The 24,686-nt window shown below is 37.7% G+C and overlaps 1 protein-coding gene across 4 annotated transcripts in view; it reads right to left on the bottom strand.

Annotated features, from left to right (window-relative positions):
• Positions 1-934: 934 nt before the first annotated feature.
• Positions 935-24,686, bottom strand: part of LOC123545249 (circularly permutated Ras protein 1-like) — a 70,076-nt gene continuing 46,324 nt past the window's right edge. For all 4 annotated transcript variants that reach the window (XM_053521846.1, XM_053521841.1, XM_053521832.1 and 1 more), the window contains 2 exons: positions 12,283-12,406; positions 935-7,355 (listed from right to left, as the gene is read on the bottom strand). In XM_053521846.1, coding sequence (XP_053377821.1) covers positions 7,179-7,355; positions 12,283-12,406 — 301 coding nt within the window. In that variant the 3' untranslated portion in view covers positions 935-7,178. The remainder of the gene's footprint in view (positions 7,356-12,282; positions 12,407-24,686) is intronic.

Below are 24,686 nucleotides of genomic sequence, written 5' to 3'. Positions count from 1 at the left end.
TAAATGTGCAATTAGATATGTCTGAGTTTTGTGTGCAAAAAGATATGTCTGAGTATTGTGTGCAAAAAGATATGTCCGAGTTTTGTGTGCAAAAAGATATGTCCGAGTTTTGTGTGCAAAAAGTTATATCTGAGTTTGATGTGCTTTGTGTGCAATAAGTCATGTCTGAGTCTCGTGTTTTTAAGTTATGTCCGAGCTTGGTTTGCAATACGATACTAGTATGTCCGAGTTTGGTATGCAACAATATATGTCTGAGTTTGGTGTGCAGTAAGTTATGTCCGAGTTTGGTGTTCAATTATTTATGTCCGAGTTTGGTGTTGCAATAAGATATGTCCGAGTCTCATGTGCAATAATATATGTCTGAGTTTGGTGTGCAATAAGATATGTCCAAGTCTGGTGTTCAATACGTTATGTCAGAGTTTGATGTGCAATATGTTATGTTCAGAGTTTGGTGTGTAATAAGTTATGTCCAAGTTTGGTGTGTAATAAGTTATGTCCAAGTTTGGTGTGCAATAAGTTATGTCCCAGTTTGGGGTGCAAGAAATGCAATAAGTTCTGTTCCAGTTTGGTGTGCAATAAGTTACGTTCTAGTTTGGTGTGAATAAGTTATGTCCCAGTTTGGTGTGCAATAAGTTATGTCCCAGTTTGTTGTACAATAAGTTATGTCCGAGTTTAGTGTGCAACATTTGCTAAATCTTCATGGTATCCTTATGGTCTACTCTTTTTGAAGTAGAAACAATCATTTGCAATTATCCAGACTGTAACCTACAATTACCTTGAAACATTTTCTTTTGGTAGTCCAATAAAGCACTACTCTAGAAACCAAAGATTTTCTTGTTTATTCAGGCGTTAAAATGCACAGGTGCTACATATTTAAAAGTTGCAATGCATAGCTGCTATATATTTAGATGTTACAAAGTACAACAGCTACATATTCAGAAGTTGCATACATGTTACATATTCAGAAGTTGCATACATGTTACATATTCAGAAGTTATAATGCACAGATGTTACATATTCAGTAGTTATAATGCACAGATGTTAAGTGTTTCATGTAGAGATACCATTAGGTTATCAATTACTGACAGACAAACAGGTAACTTGAAAAACAGCAAAATGGTAAAAATGTATGATAAAATGGATTGCTTTTCAATACAATATAGAAGTACAATTTTATATTACCATGAAGATATAAGACAAAGAAAAAGAAAAATTACATATTAACCACCCCCAACTCTGCATTCCAAATTGTATCAACAGTTTACACTGAAAACCAAAGAGTTTTATATTCTGGCTAATATTGTCAGCCCTAAAACAGAGGAAGTTGAGACAGTATTGAAACTGAAATAAAGTGTATATCACAGTTTCACATCACATCAAGTATAATTCTTAACACTGAAAATTGTAAAATTGTTCTTTCAGGTCGGCATTGTCAGATTTTCATGATAAAACCTGTTGTTGTTGTTTTCAGTATGGACGCACCATACCAGCGGTTGCTGCACGTATTCATGTTCTGCGTGTAAATGTTACTCCGCTCATCTGACCTTGCTCTGATATCCTGTTATTGTTGTAAACAAGAAAGAGAATTGCAGTATGGAGAAACTTAAGTGAACAGCTAGGCAATATTGTTATCACAGATAGCTCTAGTGTCTTGAAGCAGTATGCATAGAATCACACCCTATAAACAACTGTAGCCCCCACTTCCTCTTGCGAGTGATCAAAACAATAAACGGACAGCTAAAAGTTAAAAAATAACATTTTAAAGTGACTGATTTGCTTTGAAGGTATGTATATTTACATTTTATTGGAAGCTGAACATGATTTGTTTTTGTATATAATGTGTTAGTGTGATGACAGGTAGAATTATAGCAAAAAAACTCGATTGATCACTGATTTTGTCCAGAATTGTACATTGTCGGCGTCAAAAGTACTTATTTTCTTGCTTGAAGAATGACCTACATGTAAATTTCACTGTTTCATGGATAAAGAAACAATACTAGTTTGGTAAAATAAAATCAAATCATTGATAAATTCTCCAATTTGTTTATAACCGTCAATGAAAGAAGATTCGGTGTTATTTCCTGATTGTATGCATGCTTGTTTATATACTGTACAAGTCCTTGCGAGTTTCGTAAAACAGACTGTATGCCTGTTTGTGAGTGATTTCTTTATAAAATATCGGCGTTCCCTATGCTCCTGTAGTACTTCTTCATAATTATAACCCGCAAACAAAGTTTGACGGAGGGTGGAATATAGCGGTCAACATGCGGTTTGTCTGTTCGGTCTGTTTATATATGTGTCCTCATATATTTGGTTGTGCAATTACTTCAGTGCTATTACACCTGTCTCTCTCAAAGATTACGTACAAACATCGGCAATATCTACTTAATGTCCATCTTATTATTTTCCTTTTTCTTTTTAAAGTAACACTTAAAGGTAAAACATGGTCTGCTTTCTTTGTGTCAGTGCCGTAACTTCTTTATGCATTAAGGGATTTTGAAATAACTTAGCATAAATGTTCACCATCATGAGACCATAATTAGACGATGTGTCGCATACAATTCTATACTTTTTAGAATTTCAAACCATTGAAACCAGTATATAATCGCAACTACAATTAATAAGGTGTGAAAATATGAACAGTGAATGGGGTGAATTGGAGTGAAACGGTGCCAGACTGAATCCACTAATCCTTTGTTGATCGCTTTCTTGACAGCGTCGCACAGTAAACAGCATTATTTTAGTTTTGTCTTTGTATTTGCCATAAACACATGAACTTTAACATTAAACTTGTCTTATTTTACTGAAAATACATTCTGCGAATGAAATAAGTTCCCATTTTACAAGCAGAAGTGCCATTACAGGAAAAAATGAGGGTTGGTTTATTACCTCACCTGAGCAAGAAGTGCTTTTGTGATCACCCTGTGTCCGTTGTCCGTCGTCCTCGTCCGTCGTTAACAATTTGACTGGTAACACTGAGAGGTCACACTTTTGGTCCAATCTTAATGAAACTTGGTCATAATGTTACCATCAACAGAATCTTGGACGAGTTTGATATTGGGTCATCTGGGCTCAAAAACTAGGTCACCATGTCAAATCCGCAAGGACAGATTCCTGACGTGTTATCACTATCAAATGTAAATTATTTCTAACCTGAGAAATAGCAGTAAATCTTAACAGGTAGTAATCATGACGGCTGTACTACTCGCGCACGGTATTTGTAACGATAACATGTTTATGTTATTATTGAGGAAGGGGGAATCGGGTAGTTAAACCGTTAGGCCATTCGTGACAAAATAGTTGTACTACTTTTGAATCATGTTGACTGGTTTACCATGAAGTAAACTCTGAATTACCAATAAGGACTTAATCGACTTTTCCGGTAATGTTTTCGTTATCCTTTTCTATTTATACGTTTATTCGCAGGATACTTGCGGGTGAAATAGTTTTTTTTAAATCAGAGGATCATTTTGTTGCAGACGGACAGACAGACGGGAGTCAACCTAAAGTCCCCTCCTGTCTCATCTCATATTTATTTTAAAATCGTCAGGTAACCATGATTTCCGTAGGGAATCGACGGTTAATTTCTTGCATGAAATAGTAGGGACCCTGTTTATACTTTCAGTTTCTAATTCGTATTTTATGATAGTATATGTTGTGACAGGATTGACGTACCGGGGACAATAACTATCAGAACAAATCAACACCCATTACAATATTTACAAATTTATTTACAGAAAATGATTATTTACAATGAATAAATGAAAAGTGGGAAAAAATCTTATTATAAGAAAGAAAGAAAATATTTGAGCCCAGTAACTCTTTTATGAAGTATAAAGTTCTAACACTGACTTTTCGTTGACACAGATGTTTCCGTTAACTTTGAACTTTAAGTAGCACAAAAATGCAACATATCTTCAGGTAAAGTCCCTTTAAACCGTGAATACGTTGACTCCGTTTTGGCTCCCTCTGATGGTAGGTGATTGCATCCCTGAGCTGACTTCAGTGGATCACAAAAATCATTGTCTTTGCGGTTTACAACCATGGGACAAAAGCTCTGCGCTGGGAAAATCACATCCAGGCGAGAGAAGACAAATGAACCTCGGATATTGTACTTCCGGGTCGTGACAGCATCACCAGGTAAAAGTCGTCTGGTGGAAGAAGCTAAAATATATAACATATGGTAAGCACCATAGCAAAACAAATAAGTAAGGGCATAAAACTGCTCCTTTGGGTACACCATACCTCCGAATGCTCCCATAAATAATACGTGCTACTTATACAAAATATATGTGCTACTAAGTTCAAACGTCACGTGATTAAAATACGTCACTTATTACTTCCATTATTTCTAAAATTACTAACAAGTCTAAAGTTAAAGTATGGAAAATATATTAAAAGTTTATGACGAAAAATTATAGATAAGGAAATGATAAACTGCAGCTATTATTTACAATCACAAATTAATACGATGCAATGCGAAATAAACGTAATACAAAAGCTAGCATGAATATAATATCAATTTGACGTAAATTCGTCTAATGTCGAAAGTGGTGTGCACTAGGCATATCTAATCCAGTCTATTTGTAGGGTAATATCCCGCCAAATACTAAATTTCATGGGACTCACGGCTTATGCGTGCACTCTGACTATTTGCATTTTCACGGGAATCACGATATAGCCGGGAAATCTGACTACTTTGGGGCGGATTGAAATTTACAATTTAAGGCCCGTTATAGTGGTTTTGGGGATAAAAACATAAATTACTGAAGTTTATAAAATACCATCTTTCTTGTTACTGAATCGAATTTAATAAAATTTACATGGAAATTTAACTTATGAAATACAGAAAAACATGAGAGGTGTTTTATGCGTAAAATCTGACATTTACCTCAATAACTCAAAAATTTACAAAAAGATGATATCTGTATTTACACTACAGATACATTGAGGCCCGTATGTCAGTTTGTGACATATGTGTGTAAAACCAACACTGAATACTTGCATGTAAACGACGCTGAAGCATTCAATTAATTATTTAATTAAGTAGGATAGCGAGTCACAGACACTCCAATGGATTAGTACAAGCATCGCACGAGGGGATCGACATTAAATGACATTATAAACATGACGACTGATCAAAAGAGACAATTTTGTATGCATTTTTTTTTAAATTTCATTTACGCCTTTCAAGAACATAAATCGCCTACTGTAATCGCAAGATGGAATACAGTATCACTCGCAAATACGCGTTCAGATCAAATATCAAAATTGGCAAGTCGGCATACAGTTAATGTTTTTACACAGACTAGATGAAAATCAATTTCATTCAAAAACGCAATAAATCCGAAACATTTTATTTACATATATTTATGAAGTATGCATACATATTACAGAAAGCATCATGGATAATTGGATTACAAATCAATTTGGCGTGATATTCATCAGTTTCGTGGCTTGGTCGGGTGAATTTTCATGCAATGAGTGTGATCAGTCAACATTTTGTAAATATTACCTGTCAGTTTCATCTATTATATCACCATATACACATATTTATGTTAGACTTATCGTTAAACTTTAATACACATACAGTGTAAAACAAAATAATGAATTTGAAGACGATTCTTACCTTTCGCGTGTCTGTTTATTGTTTTGATCACTCGCAAGAGGAAGAGGGGGGCTACAGTCATTTATAGGGTGTGAGAATGTATATTTTAAATTTCCGAATATCGAGTCATTTACTTATGTAAGCTGTTATTGTATAACATGTGGGCACAAAATCTGTTTATACTGTCTCAGTTGTTTATTACAAGATCAATACTCTATAACAGTAGGAGGTTGCGATAAATCTTCAAATAATCCTCTCATAGAATTCATCTGCCAGTCAAGGCCAACCTGACCACCATGTTTGACATTCTGCTTCAAAACATTCTTACGTTATTGATCGGAAACCAAGGGGTCAGACAGATGGCCTATTACTATATGCTGCCCTTCAGGAACATAATCATCCAGGAGAATAAAGCATTGCCTAGCTAGTGCCTATAGTTAATAATAAATAAAAATAATAATAAAATATTTACATATTATACACATATTACTCTTTAAGCTGAACACATTTTGAATAACTTATCTGAACTAAATAAACTAAATTAAATAAATTTAATAACTGTTTCTGTTTCTCAGAAGTATAAATAGGATGTCACGACATGTTATGGATACCATCCAAAACTTTGCTACTCTTCTTTGTGTATGCATGTCAAACTTTAACAACAATGTAACAACAATTATAAAACTGATACGAAATTTCAAAATTTTTACAACTCATACATTTGAAAGAAAATAAAATGGCACCTAAAGGTTGTGACCAATTTATATACATATCTACCCAACAATACAAGGTTAACAACAATGCACACTGTTTAAAAATACACATGTACATATAAACAATGATAATTTGACGAGTAATTTACAGTTCTAACGAAGATCTATAGAGAATCTGTCATTGGTCTTCGGTTAAGATCAGAAAATCCCAACCCGAGGGCGCACCGCTGTGCCGAGTTTAAGACTTGAGCGGTGCGCCCGAGGGTTGGGATTTCCGATCTTCACCAAACACCAGTGATGGCTTCTATTTCTCACTTACCACAACAGAAACAATGAAAACAAACATGAGAGAAAACAAACATAAGCAGAAATTACGTCATGACATTTTAGCGAAGCACAATAACAATTTTCCGCTTTAGTTTTATCGTTTGTAGCGTAACAGTACATACTTTTCATAAAGTAACTAATTTTGAATCGAGAAATGCACTATAAGAACGGAGAGAAAAGGTGAAGGTACCTGATTTTTAATTATTTTACATAAATAATATGTATATTCAGTGCATGAAGTAGTCCGTCACAGGGGTGTGGGATAAGATGTGAGATAAGATTTTCCAGCATTTCTAAAAATAGAGATTCTTCTGTCCGATAAGTGAGAATACTTATTCTTCATGAACTGCAGTAGTCTGTGACCAGTGTGAGACAACAATTTGAGGTAAGATTATCTTACTCAGAAGGTGAGAAACAAATAATAATATATGTGTGAAAACTCTACTGTACAAGGTTTAAACTCAAAAAATGATGTACAAATATATACAGTCATGTAAAAATTTATCAACATCATCAGATGCTGTGCACATTTAGCTTTTGTACTGATGATATTGTGCCACCAATCTGTCATCAGTAGTATGTTTTAGTTTTCGTGCCTCCATCATTTTCATCTTCTGTGGTGCTGAAGATCCGTGGTAAAGATTACTAGCCATTTTCATGTTTGTTGTAAAAACTTTTGTCCTCTGATCTGACCTGTGCCGTAGGTCCTGTTAAATTGATATAAAGCAAAAGCACTAGTACAAGTACTAAGACAGATACAGACTTTCAAAAAGTTCTTCTAAGATTAACATACTGCCTACAACTGCCATCCCTTGTCTGCAGGTGCTGGACAATATATAAGAGTTATGGTTCTTGGCCTTCTAATTCATCCTAATTGATGACAAACAAATTTATGTGGATTCAAAGCTATAGTAGGTATTCAAGAAAAGTGACTTCAAACAAAAAGCTGCCAAGACATATTAATTTTTAACTTAAAACGGCTCATAATTCTCACAAAATGCAAGGGAGGGTTAAGTTTTTGACCTACATAAGCAAGTGTTGAAAGTCTAAAAGCTATAGCTCTTATGAAAGTAACGGTTTGCAGTAAGAAAAATAAAGATGTCCTGAGCTGTAAATTCAAGATTAAAACAAAAATGTTTTAATTTCCTTGTAGCACGTGCATATAAGACGCTACCCTGTCTTTGAGCTGGAAATATGACACCTAAAAATGCATCTTATAAGTGAAAATAGATGGTACTTCAAGCCATTATACAGTGACTTTTAAGAACACACAGCCTTGTTACCATAAAGTATGAATAAGCCTCAGTAATAGGCATAAAATCATTTAACCAGACAGCACCAGCAACATGCAAAACTAGATCTGGTACAGATCCAGTTATTTCCAGACAAATAATACTTGTAGCTAAAAATCACTGCACTGTAAATCACTGAAGACATGCAATCACAGTGATACCCAAGCTTTATTACCAATATTAAATGAAATCCAATTAGTTCCTTCTGAGAAACAAAGAAGTATGTTTTTCTGTACAAGCAAAAATGAACACTTGTTTAACAAGAGGGTCATGATGACCCTGGATCGCTCACCTGAGTAATATGAGCTACATGTTTTAAATGTCAAACTGATAATTTTTAGACATTTTTTGGAAGATTTTGCGATGTACAATCAAGTAATCCCTTGGGCGGGACCAATTTTATCCCGGGGATCATGATTTGAACAAAGTCTGTAGAAGTCTACTAGGAAATGTTACAAATCAAATATCTAAGGTCTAGGCCTTCTGGTTTATTTTTAGCAAATTTATGAAGATTTCCCTATGTACAATCAAGTAACCCCTGGGGCTGGGTCAATTTAACCCTGGGGGGTCAAGATTTGAACAAATTCTGTAGAGGTCCACTAGGCAATGCTACATGTCAAATATTTAAGCTCTAAGCCTTTTGGTTTATTTTTAGAAAATGTTGAAGGTTTTTCTATCTACAATCAATTAACCCCATGGGGCGGGGTCAATTTAATCCTGGGGGTCATGATTTCAACAAATTTTGAAGAAGTCTACTATAGGCCTTCTGGTTTATTTTAAGAAAATTTTTGAAGCTTTTCCTGTGTAAAATCAAGTGACCCCTGGAGCGGGGTCAATTTTGACCCCGGGGGTCATGATTTGAACAAATTTTGTAGAGGTTCACTAGGCAATGCTACAAGTCAAATATCTAAGCTCTACGCCTTCTGGTTTATTTTTTAAAAAAAATTTGAAGATTTTCCTATGTAAAATCAAGTCATGATTTGAAAAACTTTAGTAGAGGTCTACTAGGCAATGCAACATGTCAAATATCGAAGCTCTAGGGCTTCTGGCTTTTGAGAAGAAGATTTTTTAAGATTTTTCTAAGTAAAATCAAGTGACCTCTGGGGCGGGGTCAATTTTGACCCCGGGGTCGTGATTTTAACACATTTTGTAGAGGTCCACTAGGCAATGCTTCACACCAAATATCTAAGCTCTAGGCTTCTGGTTTTTGAGAAGAAGATTTTTAAAGTTTTTCCTTTCGGTTGCCATGGCAACCAGAATTCTGTATGGAATTCAATTCTTTGAACAATTTTGAAAGGGGGGCACCCAAGGATCATTTCTGTGAAATTTGGTGTAATTCTGCCCAGTGGTTTTCAAGAAGATTTTTGTTAGAAATTGTTGACGGACAACGCACAACTGACGACGGACGACGGACATCAAGTGATCGCAATATCTCACCTTAGCTAAAATTAAACTTTGAAATACTTCCAGCTTTTTCTTAGAAAATCTTGCTCTCACAATTCACAAAACATAATTTCACACTGCATAGCACTCTTTGTGTAAAACCTGCCAAAGATGCATACATTGAAAAAAGGGCTTTATGTTAAATGTGTATGTTAAATGTGCATGATACTAATACTTAATTTTTAATGATTTTATGTTTGGCACAAAAATCTCAAAAAAAACAACAACAAAAGAACAAGAGGGTCATGATGACCCTGCATCGCTCACCTGAGTAATTATGAGCTACATGTTTCAAATGTTAAACTGATGACAAAATATTAAGAAAGTCAGTAGGTAATATTCATGGTCAATGAATTTCAGTTTTACGATTTGTGTGCAAAACTGTATAAGCCATCACAATTTCAAGGCTGTATCTTAAAAAACAAGTGAGTAGGTCAGTAGGTCAAGGTCACAATCAAGTGACATCATATTACTTGGGGTCATCAGGTAATTATAATTTAACAGTCTTGGAAATAGGATCAGATGATTTTTCCTATATAACTCACATAATAACTAAGTGACCCCAGGACGGGGCCTCTTTTAACTCCAGGGGCATAATTTGAACAGTTTTGGTAGAGGACTAGTAGATAATGCATCATACCAAATGTCAAAAGCCTAGGTCGTATGATTTCTGACAAGAAGATTTTTAAAGCTTTTTCCTATATAAGTCTATATAAAACTTGGGACCCCCGGGGCAGGGTCATATTTGACCCTGGGGGAATAATTTGAACAATTTTGGTTGAGGACCATAAAACAATGCTACAAACTAAATATCAAAGGTCTAAGAGTTGTGGTTTCAGACAAGAAGATTTTTAAACTTTTTTTCCTATATAAGTCTATGTAAAACTTGCGACCCCCGGGGCAGGGCCATATTTGACTCTAGGGGGATAATTTGAACCATCGTGGTAGAGGACCACTAGATGATGCAACATACCAAATATCAAAGCCCTAGGCCATGTGGTTTTGTACAAGAAGATTTTTAAAGTTTTCCCTATATAAGTCTATATAAACCATGTGACCCCCGGGGCGGGCCATATTTGACCCTAGGGGGATAATTTGAACAATTTTGGTAGAGGACCACTAGATGATGCTACACACCAGATATCAAAGCCCTAGGCCCTGTGGTTTTGGACAAGAAGATTTTGAAAGTTTTTCCTTTTGGTTGCCATGACAACCAGAGTTCTGCATGGAATTCAATTCTTTGAACAATTTTGAAAGGGGGCCGCCCAAGGATCATTCCTGTGAAGTTTGGTGGAATTCTGCCCAGTGGTTTTCAAGAAGAAGATTTTTTTAAGGAAATGTTGACGGACGGACGACGCACGCGGGACATTGAGCGGTCACAATAGCTCACCATGAGCCTTTGGCTCAGGTGAGTTAAAAAGAAGAAAAAATCAGGAATTGAATAGAAATCATGATCATATGGCAGAAAATAAGCGGTCAAACTTTATGAATGTTCAGAATTAAGAAAGTTAATCGCATTTTTCTTTTTTTGGTGCTATATGAGTTGGCTATGAAGCAAGGTGGAAATGTGTATATTAAACACGTGAGTGTGAACGTCTCAGCTAAACCAAGCAAAAGGCTTAAATAAATAGCTACTGGAATCAAAGCTACATACATGAACTAAGCCTTTAATACTAAAATATGTGAAGCTACTGGCAATAAAGCACATATGGAAGAAATAAATTCAGACAATTTGTCACAACTGCACGTGCAAGTTTAGAAAGAAACATCAAGAAAGCCACATTAAAACAAGAGCTGTCTCCATACACATGCCCCCGATGGCACTTTGAATGAATAGTTATGGCCGATGTTAGAGTTTAGGACCTTTGACCTACGGAGCTGGGTCTTGCGCGCGACACGTCGTCTTACTGTGGTACACATTCATGCCAAGTTATTTGAAAATCCATCCATCGATGACAAAGATATGGACCGGACACGAAAATTGCGGACAGACCGACAGACGGTTCAAAAACTATATGCCTCCCTTCGGGGGCATAAAAATTACTTTGATTACATTGCATTAATGGATGGGAACAAATACTTAAAACAGCATCTGGATATTCTGTACAAGATATTCAGATATTCTTATAAAAGTGTCCTTGAAACTTCTAACAATGTGATCCATTGCCTAACATTAAACAAAAGCACTGCCTATGAGTGCCATCGCTCGTCTGCAAGTACTGGACATTATGCATTGGTTATAGGTATATAATTTAGAGTTCTAAGTATAAAAAGTGCCATAATTCTGACAAAATGCAGTTTTGAGTTGTGGTTCTTGGTATAGTCGCTTATTGAGAATAAACAAGTGTGCAAAGCTTCAATGCTGATCTGTTACAGCTTTTGACAAAAAGGTGGACCTAAACAAAAATTTTAACGAGGCCGACATCAACATCAATCGATAACAATACCTCATAGATTTTTTTCAAGAATCAGACAAGCTAAAAATAACTTTTGCTAGGAGTCTAAATGAGCAGTCAAACATTATGGCCCTTTGTTTTCACCAGAGTTACGTCAAGTCATCTTGGAGCGAATTATGTTTACAATAGGTATTTGCATTAAAACCCATGTGTCAAATGAATATTAATTATGCTATTAATTTGTAAAATAATAGAACATTTTGTGGTTTTCTCATTTTTAAACATCTTATAATAATTGTACTTGCAAACAATAAAAGAAACACATGTATTTATGAATATCCAAATTCTGAAATTTCACTTGAATATTTGTCAGGGATTTGGATATTTGAATATCTGATCCCATCCACACACTGCACACAATCCACGCTTTTTGAAAAACAGGTATAATGAAAATCCTGAATAATTCCATCAGGTCAAAAGGATAAAGTTTAAGATATACTTACATCTTTTACTACAGCTTTCTTCAGTTCAGTTCTGAGCACCTCAGACTCGTTTCTGAAGGCAAGTTGTTCCTCTAACTGTGTGCTATTCTTAGCTCCCCTTTTTATCATCTTCTGCACTTTGCGCCTGTAAATTACAAACAGAAATATTATTACAACAATATCATTATTATTATGGTGTGACCTAGTTTTTGGCCAGATGACCCAATATTATAACTAGAAGATGTTTTTGTAAAAAAGCGCATGTCTCCCCCGATGCATAGTCATATATGCAAGAAGTCAATAGGGGACAGGAGCGAAATCTAAGAGACACCGGTGGTTGGCTGCAATAGGGATCATCTACTTGGCATATTCAATCATCCCACTAAGTTTCAACATTCTGAGCCTAGTAGTTCTCAAGTTATGAATTGGATATGGTTTTCCATATTCAGGCCCCTGTGACCTTGACCTTTGATCAAGTGACCCTAAAATCAGTAGAGGTCACCTACTCTGCATGTCATCCTTCTTCCTTTCAACATTCTGGGCCGAGTTGTTCTCAAGTTATTGATTGGAATGAGTTTTCTATGTTCAGCCCCCTGTGACCTAGACCCTTGATAGAGTGGCCGCAATAACAATGGGGGTCACCTACTGTAATCGGCCGATTATAGGTCGCACTCCTGTATAGGATGGAGTGAAAAAATATCAGCAGAATTCTGGGAAAATGCTTATACCCACTTATCACTTATCCGAATTTATGTTTGTCGAAATTCACTATAGTCTGTACAAACTCGCCGGTTTTTGCTAAATCAATGCCAATGTTTTTGCATGTGGTGCAAGTATTTAAACTGAAAAGCATAAACTCTGTGTATGCACTAAACTGTCGCATCCTCTGATCACTCCATGAATATTGTTGGCAGTAAAAACGAAAGTACACTTTGGCACATGGCGGTAAAATACCGTAATTTTAAGACTGGTTTGCGAATTGTTTTGAACATTACGGATCAGCGACTATGATCATATTGGATCAGTCTAAAATCTAGCATGCACATGTTAACAATTGCCTCCGGGTATGATTAAACGGTTAATTGTTTGCAGATTGTGACAGTAGGTGTAAGATATGTAATGCCTCGGGCATGAATTTCTTGACGAACAAGAGGATTATAGGCAACTATCAAAATTATGTTTGAAGACTAGATAATCGATTTCAGGGCAAACTAATATGGAGTTTCAAGTATTTTAATGCAAAATGTGTTAAAACATGCCGAGAAAGTTTTACACAGGTCTTGTTAAAAACTTAATGATCAGTTACAGAATTGCGTTGTAAAATATATTTTAATGAAAAACAGCATTTATTTATCTTAAGATTTTACGTGAGCTCTAAATTTTACATTTTACACAAAGGTAATTTAAGACGCCAGGTCCTGATACCAGCTATTACGAGGGTTGTCCCAGAAAATCGCGAACTTTTTTGATCATTTCAAAAGTAAACGACGCATCAAATAATTATTTTATCGGATGTTATTTCATTGTATACTCTATAGGTCTATAGAGTTTAAAATTAAATATCTGTCATATTACTTGAGTTTTTTCTTAAATAATGGACGGCAGTCAGTACTAGTCGGCGCACGCTCAATTTCCCCACTACAAAAACAAGAGGAACATGATGGTCCTGAATCGCTCACCTGTTCCCACATGACCCAGTTTTGAGTATGACGTTTTTCTATTATTTGACATAGTGACCTAGTTTTTGAGCTCATGTGACCCAGTTTTGAACTTGACCTAGATATTATCAAGATAAAAATTCTGACCAATTTTCATGAAGATCCATTCAAAAATATGGTCTCTAGAGAGGTCACAAGGTTTTTTTTATTATTTGAACTATTGACCTAGTTTTCGAAGGTACGTGACCCTGTTTTGAACTTTACCTAGATATCATCAAGGTGAACATTCTCACTAATTTTCATGAAGATCTCATGAAATATATGGCCTCTAGAGAGGTCACAAGGTTTTTCTATTTTTATACCTACTGGACTAGATTTTGACCGCACGTGACCCAGTTTCGAAACTGACCTAGATATCATCAAGGTGAACATTCAGCTCAATTTTCATGAAGATCCATTGAAAAATTTGGCCTCTAGAGAGGTCAAAAGATTTTTCTAATTTTAGACATACTGACCTAGTTTTTGACCGCAGTTAACCCAGTTTCGAACTTGGCCTAGATATCATCAAGATGAACATTCTCACTAATTTTCATGAAGCTCTCATGAAAAATATGGCCTCTAGAGAGGTCAAAATATTTTTCTAATTTTAGACATACTGACCTAGTTTTTGACCGCAGTTGACCCAGTTTCAAACTTGACCTAGATATCATCAAGATAAACATTCAGACCAACTTTCATACAGATCCCATGAAAAGTATGGCCTCTAGAGAGATCACAAGATTTTCTTATTATTTGACCTACTGACCTAGTTTTATTAAGAGACGTGACCCAGTTTCAAACTTGACCTAGATATCATCAAGGTGAACATTCTGACCAATTTTCATGAAGATCCATTTAAGGGTATGGCCTCTAGAGAGGTCACAATGTTTTCTATTTTAAGACCTACTGACCTAGTTTTTGATTACAGTTGACCCAGTTTCAAACTTGACCTATATATCATCAAGATGAACATTCAGACCAACTTTCATACAGATCCCATGAAAAATATGGCCTCTAGAGAGGTCACAACGTTTTTTCATTATTTGACCTACTGACCTACTTTTTGACGGCACGTGACCCACTTTTGAACTTGACCTAGATATCATCAAGATGAACATTCTGACCAATTTTTATGGAGATCAATTCACAAGTATGGCCTCTAGAGAGGTCACAAGGTTTTTCTATTTTTAGACCTACTGACCTAGTTTTTGACTGCACATAACCCTGTTTCGAACTTGACCTAGATATCATCAAGATGAACATTCAGACTAACTTTCATACAGATCCCATGAAAAATATGGCCTTTAGAGAGGTCACAAGGTTTTTCTATTATTTGACCTACTGACCTAGTTTTTGAGGCACGTGACCCACTTTCGAACTTGACCTAGATATCATCAAGATGAACATTCAGACCAACTTTCATACAGATCCCATGAAAAATATGGCCTCTAGAGAGGTCACAATGTTTTTCTATTATTTGACCTACTGACCTAGTTTTTTTGACGGCACGTGACCCATTTTCAAACTTGGCCTAGATATCATCAAGGTGAACATTCTGACCAATTTTCATGAAGATCTTGTGAAATATATGGCCTCTAGAGAGGTCACAAGGTTTTTCTATTTTTAGACCTACTGACCTAGTTTTTGACCACACGTGACCCAGTTTCAAACTTGACCTAGATATTATCAAGATGAACATTCAGACCAACTTTCATACAGATCCCATGAAAAATATGGCCTTTAGAGAGGTCACAAGGTTTTTCTATTATTTGACCTACTGACCTAGTTTTTCAAGGCACGTGACCCAGTTTCGATCTTGACCTAGATATCATCAAGTTGAACGTTCTGACTAAATCTCATGAAGATCTTGTGAAATATATGGCCTCTAGAGAGGTCACAATGTTTTTCTATTTTTAGACCTACTGGCCTAGTTTTTGACGACACGTGACCCAGTTTCAAACTTGACCTAGATATTATCAAGCTGAACATTCTGACCAATTTTCATGAAGATCTTTTGAAATATATGGCCTCTAGAGAGGTCACAATGTTTTTCTATTTTTAGACCTACTGACCTAGTTTTTGATGGCACGTGATCCAGTTTCGAACCTGACCTAGATATTATTAAGATAAACATTCTGACCAACTTTCATAAAGATCCCATGAAAAATGTGACCTTTAGAGTGGTCACAAGCAAAAGTTTACGGACGCACGGACGGACGACGGACGCCGCGCGATCACATAAGCTCACCTTGTCACTTTGTGAAAAGTGAGCTTAGAAGATACAGCTGCATTTCAAATTCATGTAGCTTATCCAATATACATTCCACAGGATTAAAATTTATATCATCGTTAACAGCAACATGTGGTGTGTAATTGTTTTGCGTTTCAAGTCTTTAACATCACTTATGCTAAAATAGTGACGAAATTTTGAAAGTAAAGATCGCATGCCATTTCAGGAATGGCGACGTCAGATAATTTCGTTTCGCAGAAAGTATTACAGTTTTATGTTTACCTCTCTTTGAATCACTCGCCTTACCTTCCTTAAAACGTTTGTGTCACGGAAAGACAAGTATCCTGCTAACATTTGCCAAACTTCTAGAATTTTCCATTTCTCCTTTTGTTTTTGAAGGAGTCACACCGCGATCTACACAATATTTCATGAATACTTTTTGCGCCGCGAAATTATGTGACGTGGCCATTTCTAAAATGGTGTGCGATCATCACTTTCAAAATTACGTCACTATTTTAACATTATGTATGTCAATGACTTGAAACGCAACATAATCACGCGCCAGACATTGCCGTTGACGACAATATAAATTTTAATCCTGTGAGATGTATGCTGGTAAGTTACATGAATTCTAAAGGAAGCCATATCTTTTTGTAGTGGGAAAATTGAGCGTGCGCCGGCTAGCACTGACTGCCATCCATTATTTAAGAAATACTCAAATAATATGACAGATATTTGATTTTAAACACTTTAGTCCTGTAGAGTATACAATGAAATAACATCAGTTAAAATAATTATTTGATGCGTCGCTTAGTTTTGAAATGATAAAAAAAGTTCGCAATTTCCTGGGACAACCCTCGTAGCTATGCCCGAGTCATTGGTATTTAACTCCCCTTAAATTCTCTTCAATATAAAGGTACGCGGTGTAAACAAAGATTGATTTTCTTAATTTTTGAGCCGGGGGAAATGTTTGGTCTTTTTCTATCCCCATATATAGGACGCATTGGTCCTTCGAGACCAGAATCTCGGTAAAAATTGTGCATCTTATATTCGTAGGATGACAGTTGTCAAGTTTTGGGTTAACTATAATGGTGACAATATCTGAGGTATCTTCCAAGCAGTATACACGATGAAGGTTTCCTAGATATACTTGACTTGCTGTACCCCTAGACTTGCTTCGCTTCTTAGACTTGCTTCGCTTCTTAGACTTGCTCCTCTAATTTAAATTGCTCCTCTCACTTTACTTGCTGCGCAACCTGGACTTGCTGCACTTGGAAGACTTACTCCTCCGAATTGGACTTGCTCCTGTTACTGGACTTGCTGCGCAACCTGGACTTGCTGCACTTGGAAGACTTACTCTTCCAAATTGGACTTGCTCCTCTTACTGGACTTGCTGCGCAACCTGGACTTGCTGCACTTGGAAGACTTACTCTTCCCAATTGGACTTGCTCCTTTTACTGGACTTGCTGCGCAACCTGGACTTGCTGCACTTGGAAGACTTACTCTTCCAAATTGGACTTGCTCCTTTTACTGGACTTGCTGCGCAACCTGGACTTGCTGCACTTGGAAGACTTACTCTTTCCAAATTGGACTTGCTCCTTTTACTGGACTTGCTGCGCAACCCGGACTTGCTGCACTTGGAAGACTTCTCTCCGAATTGGACTTGCTCCTTTTACTGGACTTGCTGCGCAACCCGGACTTGCTGCACTTGGAAGACTTACTCTTCCGATTGGACTTGCTCCTCTTACTGGACTTGCTGCGCAACCTGGACTTGCTGCACTTGGAAGACTTACTCTTCCGAATTGGACTTACACCTTTTACTGGACTTGCTGCGGAACCTGGACTTGCTGCACTTGGAAGACTTACTGTTCCGAATTGGACTTGCTGCGCAACTGGGACTTGCTGCGCTTTGGAGACGTACTCCTCTAACTGAAACTCTTAAGTTTCGTTAGTGACAATACTGGAGGTTCTTTCTAAACCTTATTTTTTTTCTCTTTTTTTTTTTATTTCTATTCCATTTCAAGTATAAATACAAAACGCGCGAACCGGATAGAGAGACGCCATTGTGACGTCACGCGAACAAAAATAGCATACACAAAATGGCGGCAAATTGTGTTTGTTTTATACAAATAAATTGATATTTTTTGACAACAGCCCCCTTCTAAAGAAATATTCCATATTTCAAAATCATGGCAAAAATTTCAGATTTATTCTGTCTGCATATCCTCTGTTGATATTGTAATGTGGGGACTGTCTTCATCATCTTCATCTTGTCTGCTCAGATAATCTGCAAAGATGTTGTCTGATCCTTTTATTGCCTCAATCCGGAATTTATATGACTGCAAAAATAATGCCCATCTCACTAATCTTCCATTATCTGGTGTGGATTTCTGGATATATGCTAAAGAATTGTGGTCTGTTTGTATGACGAATTCCTTCCCATAAAGATACTTCTGGAATTTTTTTATTCCGAATACTATGGCAAGGCACTCTCTTTCTCCAACTGAGTAGTTCTTCTCACGATCGAGCAGCTTCTTGCTGGCAAAGGCAACTGGAAATAAACCCTCTTCATACTGCTGCAGTAACGCTGCTCCGATCCCGGTACTTGAACCATCACACTGTAAAATGAATTGTTCAGAAAAATCTGGTAGTCGAAGAATAGGCGATCTGGTGAGTTGATCCTTCAAGGTATTAAAAGCACTATCTTGACTTGCTTCCCATTTGACATAATTCGGCTGTCCCTTTTTCGTCAAGTCTGTTAGAGGTGCTGCTATTTCGGCAAATGAAGGTATGAATTTTTCTGTAATAGCCCGCTAATCCTAAAAATGCCCTAACTTGTCTTTTGGTTTTTGGAACTGCTGCTTCCCTTATGCGATTAAGTTTCTCCTCTTCCATCTGAACTATTCCATTTCCAACCATATGTCCTGTAAATCCAATGTTGCCAAACCCAATAAAACATTTTGATGGTTTAACTGTAAGACATGCCTCTTTAAGTCTTTGGAGGAGGTCTCGTAGCATAACAAGATGATCATTCCAAGTTTGAGTATGTCCTATCATATCGTCGATATAATTATCAACGTTGTTACATCCTGCTAGCAGCTTCCTCATCATACGGTTGAAGGTCGCCCCAGAGTTGACCATTCCAAATGGCATTTTCTTAAACTGGTAACTCCCTCTGTCTGTAGAAAATGCTGTCATTCTTCGGCAACTTTCAGCAACTGGAATCTGCCAGTAACCTTTACATAAGTCGATCTTTGTAAAAAACTTATCATCTTTCAGTCTTGCCAGAATATCATCCACACTAGCCATAGGTTCGGTATCAAACTTGGTCACAGAATTAAGGCGTCGAAAGTCAATGCAGAATCTATTGCTTCCGTCTTTCTTCTTTACAATTACGATAGGTGCATTGTACTCGGATACAGATTGTTCTATAACATCAGCTTCCAGCATCTTCTTAATTTCATCTTCCACATCTTGACGCTTAGCGTATGGTATTGGTTACTGCTTCACTCGGATAGGTTTCTGGTCAATCAGTTCGACGTGGTGCTGTATAAGAGGAGTTGTTCCTGGTTGTTCGGAGAACACCTCACTAAATTCTTGAAGAAGATCTAAGACTTGCTTTCTCTGTTCCTGAGTAAGTCTTTCACAGATCTTGACATCACAAAATGTTTCACCACTTGTGTATCCTGGAAACTCTAGAAGACTTTCATCATCTACCGCTCCACCTTGAATATGGTTGTCATCTTCTATAATTGCCACACTTGCTGCAATCGTGTCTTTGCGTTCTTCATACTTCTTTAGCAAATTGATGTGATATGTTCTCGTTCTATCACCAACATTTATTCTATAGTCAACTCCGTTGATAGCCTCAACAACTCCATATGGTCCTTTCCATTGTAGCATCATCTTATTCTTATCTGTCGGAAGCAGGAGTAGTACTTTGTCGCCAAGTTTTAATACTCGTTTGCGAGCTTTCTTATCGTAATGATGTTTGTATGTCTTCTGAGCTCTATTTAGACTTTCTCTTGCTATCTTGCACGTTTCTTCCAACCGCTGCTTTAAATCAAATACATATTGATATGTGTTCTGTGTCTCAGGATTTTCTTTCGCTGTCCATATTTCTTTCAACACTTGCATTGGTCCCCGCACTGTTCTTCCATATAAAAGTTCAAAGGGTGAGAATCCTGTACTTGATTGTGGTACTTCTCTATAGGCAAATAATACTGCCGAAAGGTATCTATCCCAATCTTTGGGTCTTTCTTGGCACATCTTCTTTAACATGCTCTTCAGGACTCCATTCATACGCTCACAAAATCCATTGCACTTCGGGTTGTATGGTGTGGCGAAGAGTTGCTTCACTGATATTAGACGACTTACTTCTTTCATCAGGTCAGATGTAAATTGGCTGCCTCTGTCACTTAAAACTTCACTTGGGAGACCTACTCTCGAAAAGATGTCAAGAAGTGCTTCTGCTACTCTTTCTGTGTCAATTCTTGGTAATGCTACCGCTTCTGGGTATCGCGTGGCATAATCAACCACTGTTAATATATATCTGTTTCCACTGTCTGACACTGGTGCAATAGGTCCTATTAAATCTATGGCTATTCTGTGGAAGGGTTCTTCAATCACTGGCATGTCTCCTAAAGGAACCTTCTTAACTCGGCCTTTCGGAATGGTCTTTTGGCATTTGTCACAAGATCGGCAAAATCGTCCAACTTCACTTGAAATCCCAGGCCAATAAAAACTTGACGTGATCCTGTCCTCAGTTTTCTTTGCTGAAAGATGTCCTCCAACGATCGATTCGTGAGCAAGTTCCATCACTCTTTTGCGTTTGCTTGCTGGTACGACAATCTGTTTGATCTCGTAGTCATACGCCCCTTTCGTCTGAAGATAAACTCTATACAGCACTCCATTTCTTATTGCAAATTTGTATTTTGCACCACCCTTGGTTTCGAGCATGTCTTCTGTCTTTGCTAAATCCCACAGCTTTTGCAATGCTTTATCTTCCTTCTGTGATGCCTTTAATGTCTCCACATTAGCTTCTGTTTCACAGGAGGCTTCGGCACATTCAGTGCTTTCGTTGGTAGCTCTGCTTTTCTACTCAATGATCTTGTCATAAACCGCAGCTACTGATGTATCAGCAATCTTCTTTTTCCATTCAGGATCAGGTCTATCAAGTACACCAGGAACATTCCCAATGACTAAGTCACAAATCAACGACTTTGGTACCATTGCCTCAATTTCTCCAATGTAATACGGAGTATCAACCCATATCTTCGCCATAGGTACAACTTTGGCGTCCCCATCTATTGTGATCATCACTATTTCTTTGCCTAGAAATTGCTCTTCTTTGACTAAGTCTCTTCTTACAGCAGCGGATTCGCATCCAGTGTCCTTAACACTTTCACTTCTTCTGTTCCTACGAATCCTCTCTGTACCTCCAAGTTCCTCTCCCCTTTTAAGCTATCAATGGTACAAACTCCTGCAAATATTGGGACTGACTCCCACTTGCCAACTTCAATTTTCCGTCTTCAGTATTGTTTTTCAATGGACTGTTTTTTACATCCGTTTGAACACACACTGCTGCTAACTTCTGGTCATTCTTTGCTGGAGCTGATCTCATCTGCTTACAATCTCTGGCTAAGTGTCCTGCTTTATTACAGATAAAGCAACTCTTTGGAGTGTTACTCCTGCTGTTTTGTCTACAGTCACGCGCTAAATGACCTGCTTTATTACATATAAAGCAGGTTTCCGCAACCCATTCTTCTCTTCTGTCTTTCGACTGGACTGCTCATGACTGGTGGAGTTGTGCTTCCTTTGAGGCGCAACACTCTTCGACAATATTGAAGGTGTCCCCTTATGTGCTTCGATGTACTGCTCTGCAAGACGTGTTATCTCGTCCATCGACTTTGGTGTTCTCTCTTTCAGAAACACCGCTAATTCGGCCGAACAACCTTCAATAAACTGCTCTCTCATCATTAAATCACATAAGGATTCATACGTCTTTTCTATTCCAGCCAGTTCAGTCCAACGACTGAAGTATCTCTTTATTCTTGACACAAATTGGAAGACCGACTCTCCTTGGTCTGGTTTACTTTGTCGAAATTTAGATCTGAATCCCTCTTCAGTCAACTGGTACCTCCTTAGGATCGCTTTCTTGAGAGAATCGTAATTACAGGCCTCTTCTTGTGGCATGCTTGTGTACACCTCAAGTCCCATTCCTGTTAAAAGTGAGCTAAGACTTATGGCCCAGCTCTCCTCTTCCCACTTTTGACTTTGAGCATATCTCTCAAACCTTTCCAGATATGCGTCAATGTTATCGTGCTCTTCATCAAACTTTGGAATCTTAGGTCTGTACGCCTTACAAGTATCAGTACTGTCTACTCTGTTGAGCCTCAAACGCTCAATCTCTAAGTCTCTCTCCTTCATTTGCAGTTCAAAGTTCATCTCCATCTGTCTCCTTTCTTCATCACGTCGTTGAGTTCTCTCTTCCCTTGCTATACATTCCTCTTCCTTATCTTTGATGAAAAGGATCAAGTCTCCACCGGACAATCCAAGTCTCTCGCCAAGTCTCAACCATTCATCGTAATACATCATGCTTGTTATGATAGCTGCAATATTATTATAGTAAATCCCGGACGAGCCCCCAATTTGTCAAGTTTTGGGTTAACTATAATGGTGACAATATCTGAGGTATCTTCCAAGCAGTACACACGATGAAGGTTTCCTAGATATACTTGACTTGCTGTACCCCTAGACTTGCTTCGCTTCTTAGACTTGCTTCGCTTCTTAGACTTGCTCCTCTAATTTAAATTGCTCCTCTCACTTTACTTGCTGCGCAACCTGGACTTGCTGCACTTGGAAGACTTACTCCTCCGAATTGGACTTGCTCCTGTTACTGGACTTGCTGCGCAACCTGGACTTGCTGCACTTGGAAGACTTACTCTTCCAAATTGGACTTGCTCCTCTTACTGGACTTGCTGCGCAACCTGGACTTGCTGCACTTGGAAGACTTACTCTTCCCAATTGGACTTGCTCCTTTTACTGGACTTGCTGCGCAACCTGGACTTGCTGCACTTGGAAGACTTACTCTTCCAAATTGGACTTGCTTTTTTTACTGGACTTGCTGCGCAACCTGGACTTGCTGCACTTGGAAGACTTACTCTTTCCAAATTGGACTTGCTCCTTTTACTGGACTTGCTGCGCAACCCGGACTTGCTGCACTTGGAAGACTTACTCTTCCGAATTGGACTTGCTCCTTTTACTGGACTTGCTGCGCAACCCGGACTTGCTGCACTTGGAAGACTTACTCTTCCGAATTGGACTTGCTCCTCTTACTGGACTTGCTGCGCAACCTGGACTTGCTGCACTTGGAAGACTTACTCTTCCGAATTGGACTTACACCTTTTACTGGACTTGCTGCGGAACCTGGACTTGCTGCACTTGGAAGACTTACTGTTCCGAATTGGACTTGCTGCGCAACTGGGACTTGCTGCGCTTTGGAGACGTACTCCTCTAACTGAAACTCTTAAGTTTCGTTAGTGACAATACTGGAGGTTCTTTCTAAACCTTATTTTTTTTCTCTTTTTTTTTTATTTCTATTCCATTTCAAGTATAAATACAAAACGCGCGAACCGGATAGAGAGACGCCATTGTGACGTCACGCGAACAAAAATAGCATACACAAAATGGCGGCAAATTGTGTTTGTTTTATACAAATAAATTGATATTTTTGACAACAGTACTCTGTAATTCCTACCACCCTTTAAAGTTTGAAGGTTCTAGGCCAAATGGTTCTCAAGTTATTAACCGGAAATGAATTTCCATTTTCTATCCACTGCGACCTTGTCCTTTAATATGACCCCAAAATCATCTACTCTTCGTGTCCAATCATCCTAAGAAGTTTCAACATTCTGGGTCAAGTGGTTCTCAAGTTACTGACCGGAAATTGTTTTCCGTGTTTATGCCCCTGTGACCTTGATCTTTGATCAAGTGACCCAAAAATCTATAGATTTCATCAACTCTTAATAACCAATCATCCTATGAAGTTTCAACATTCTGGGTCAAGTGGTTCTCAAGTGACTGATCGGAAATTGTTCTCCATGTTCAGGCCCCTGTGACCTTGACCTTTAACAGAGAGACCCCAAAATCAATAGGGGTCATCTACTCAATATCACCAATCATCCTAAGAAGTTTCAACATTTTTGGTCAAGTGGTTCTCCAGTTATTGATCTGAAATGGTTTTCCATGTTTAGGCCCCTGTGACCTTTGATGGAGTGACCCCAAAAACAATAGGTGCTGTCTACTCCATAAGCTCTGCGACCCTATTGAGTTTAACGATTCTAGGTCAAATCGTTCTCAAGTTATTGATCAGAAGTGATGTGTGATGGATGGATGGACAGACAGGGCAAAAACAATATGTCTCTCCTAATAATTTCTGGAGATAAAAACAAACATTCTGACCTTGTTCAAAGAAGATCAGGAAGAGAACATGGACA

This window comes from Mercenaria mercenaria, chromosome 1, assembly GCF_021730395.1.
Source record: "Mercenaria mercenaria strain notata chromosome 1, MADL_Memer_1, whole genome shotgun sequence".
NCBI classification, from domain to species: Eukaryota; Metazoa; Mollusca; class Bivalvia; order Venerida; family Veneridae; genus Mercenaria; species Mercenaria mercenaria.
This window is presented reverse-complemented; position numbering and strand designations above follow the sequence as displayed.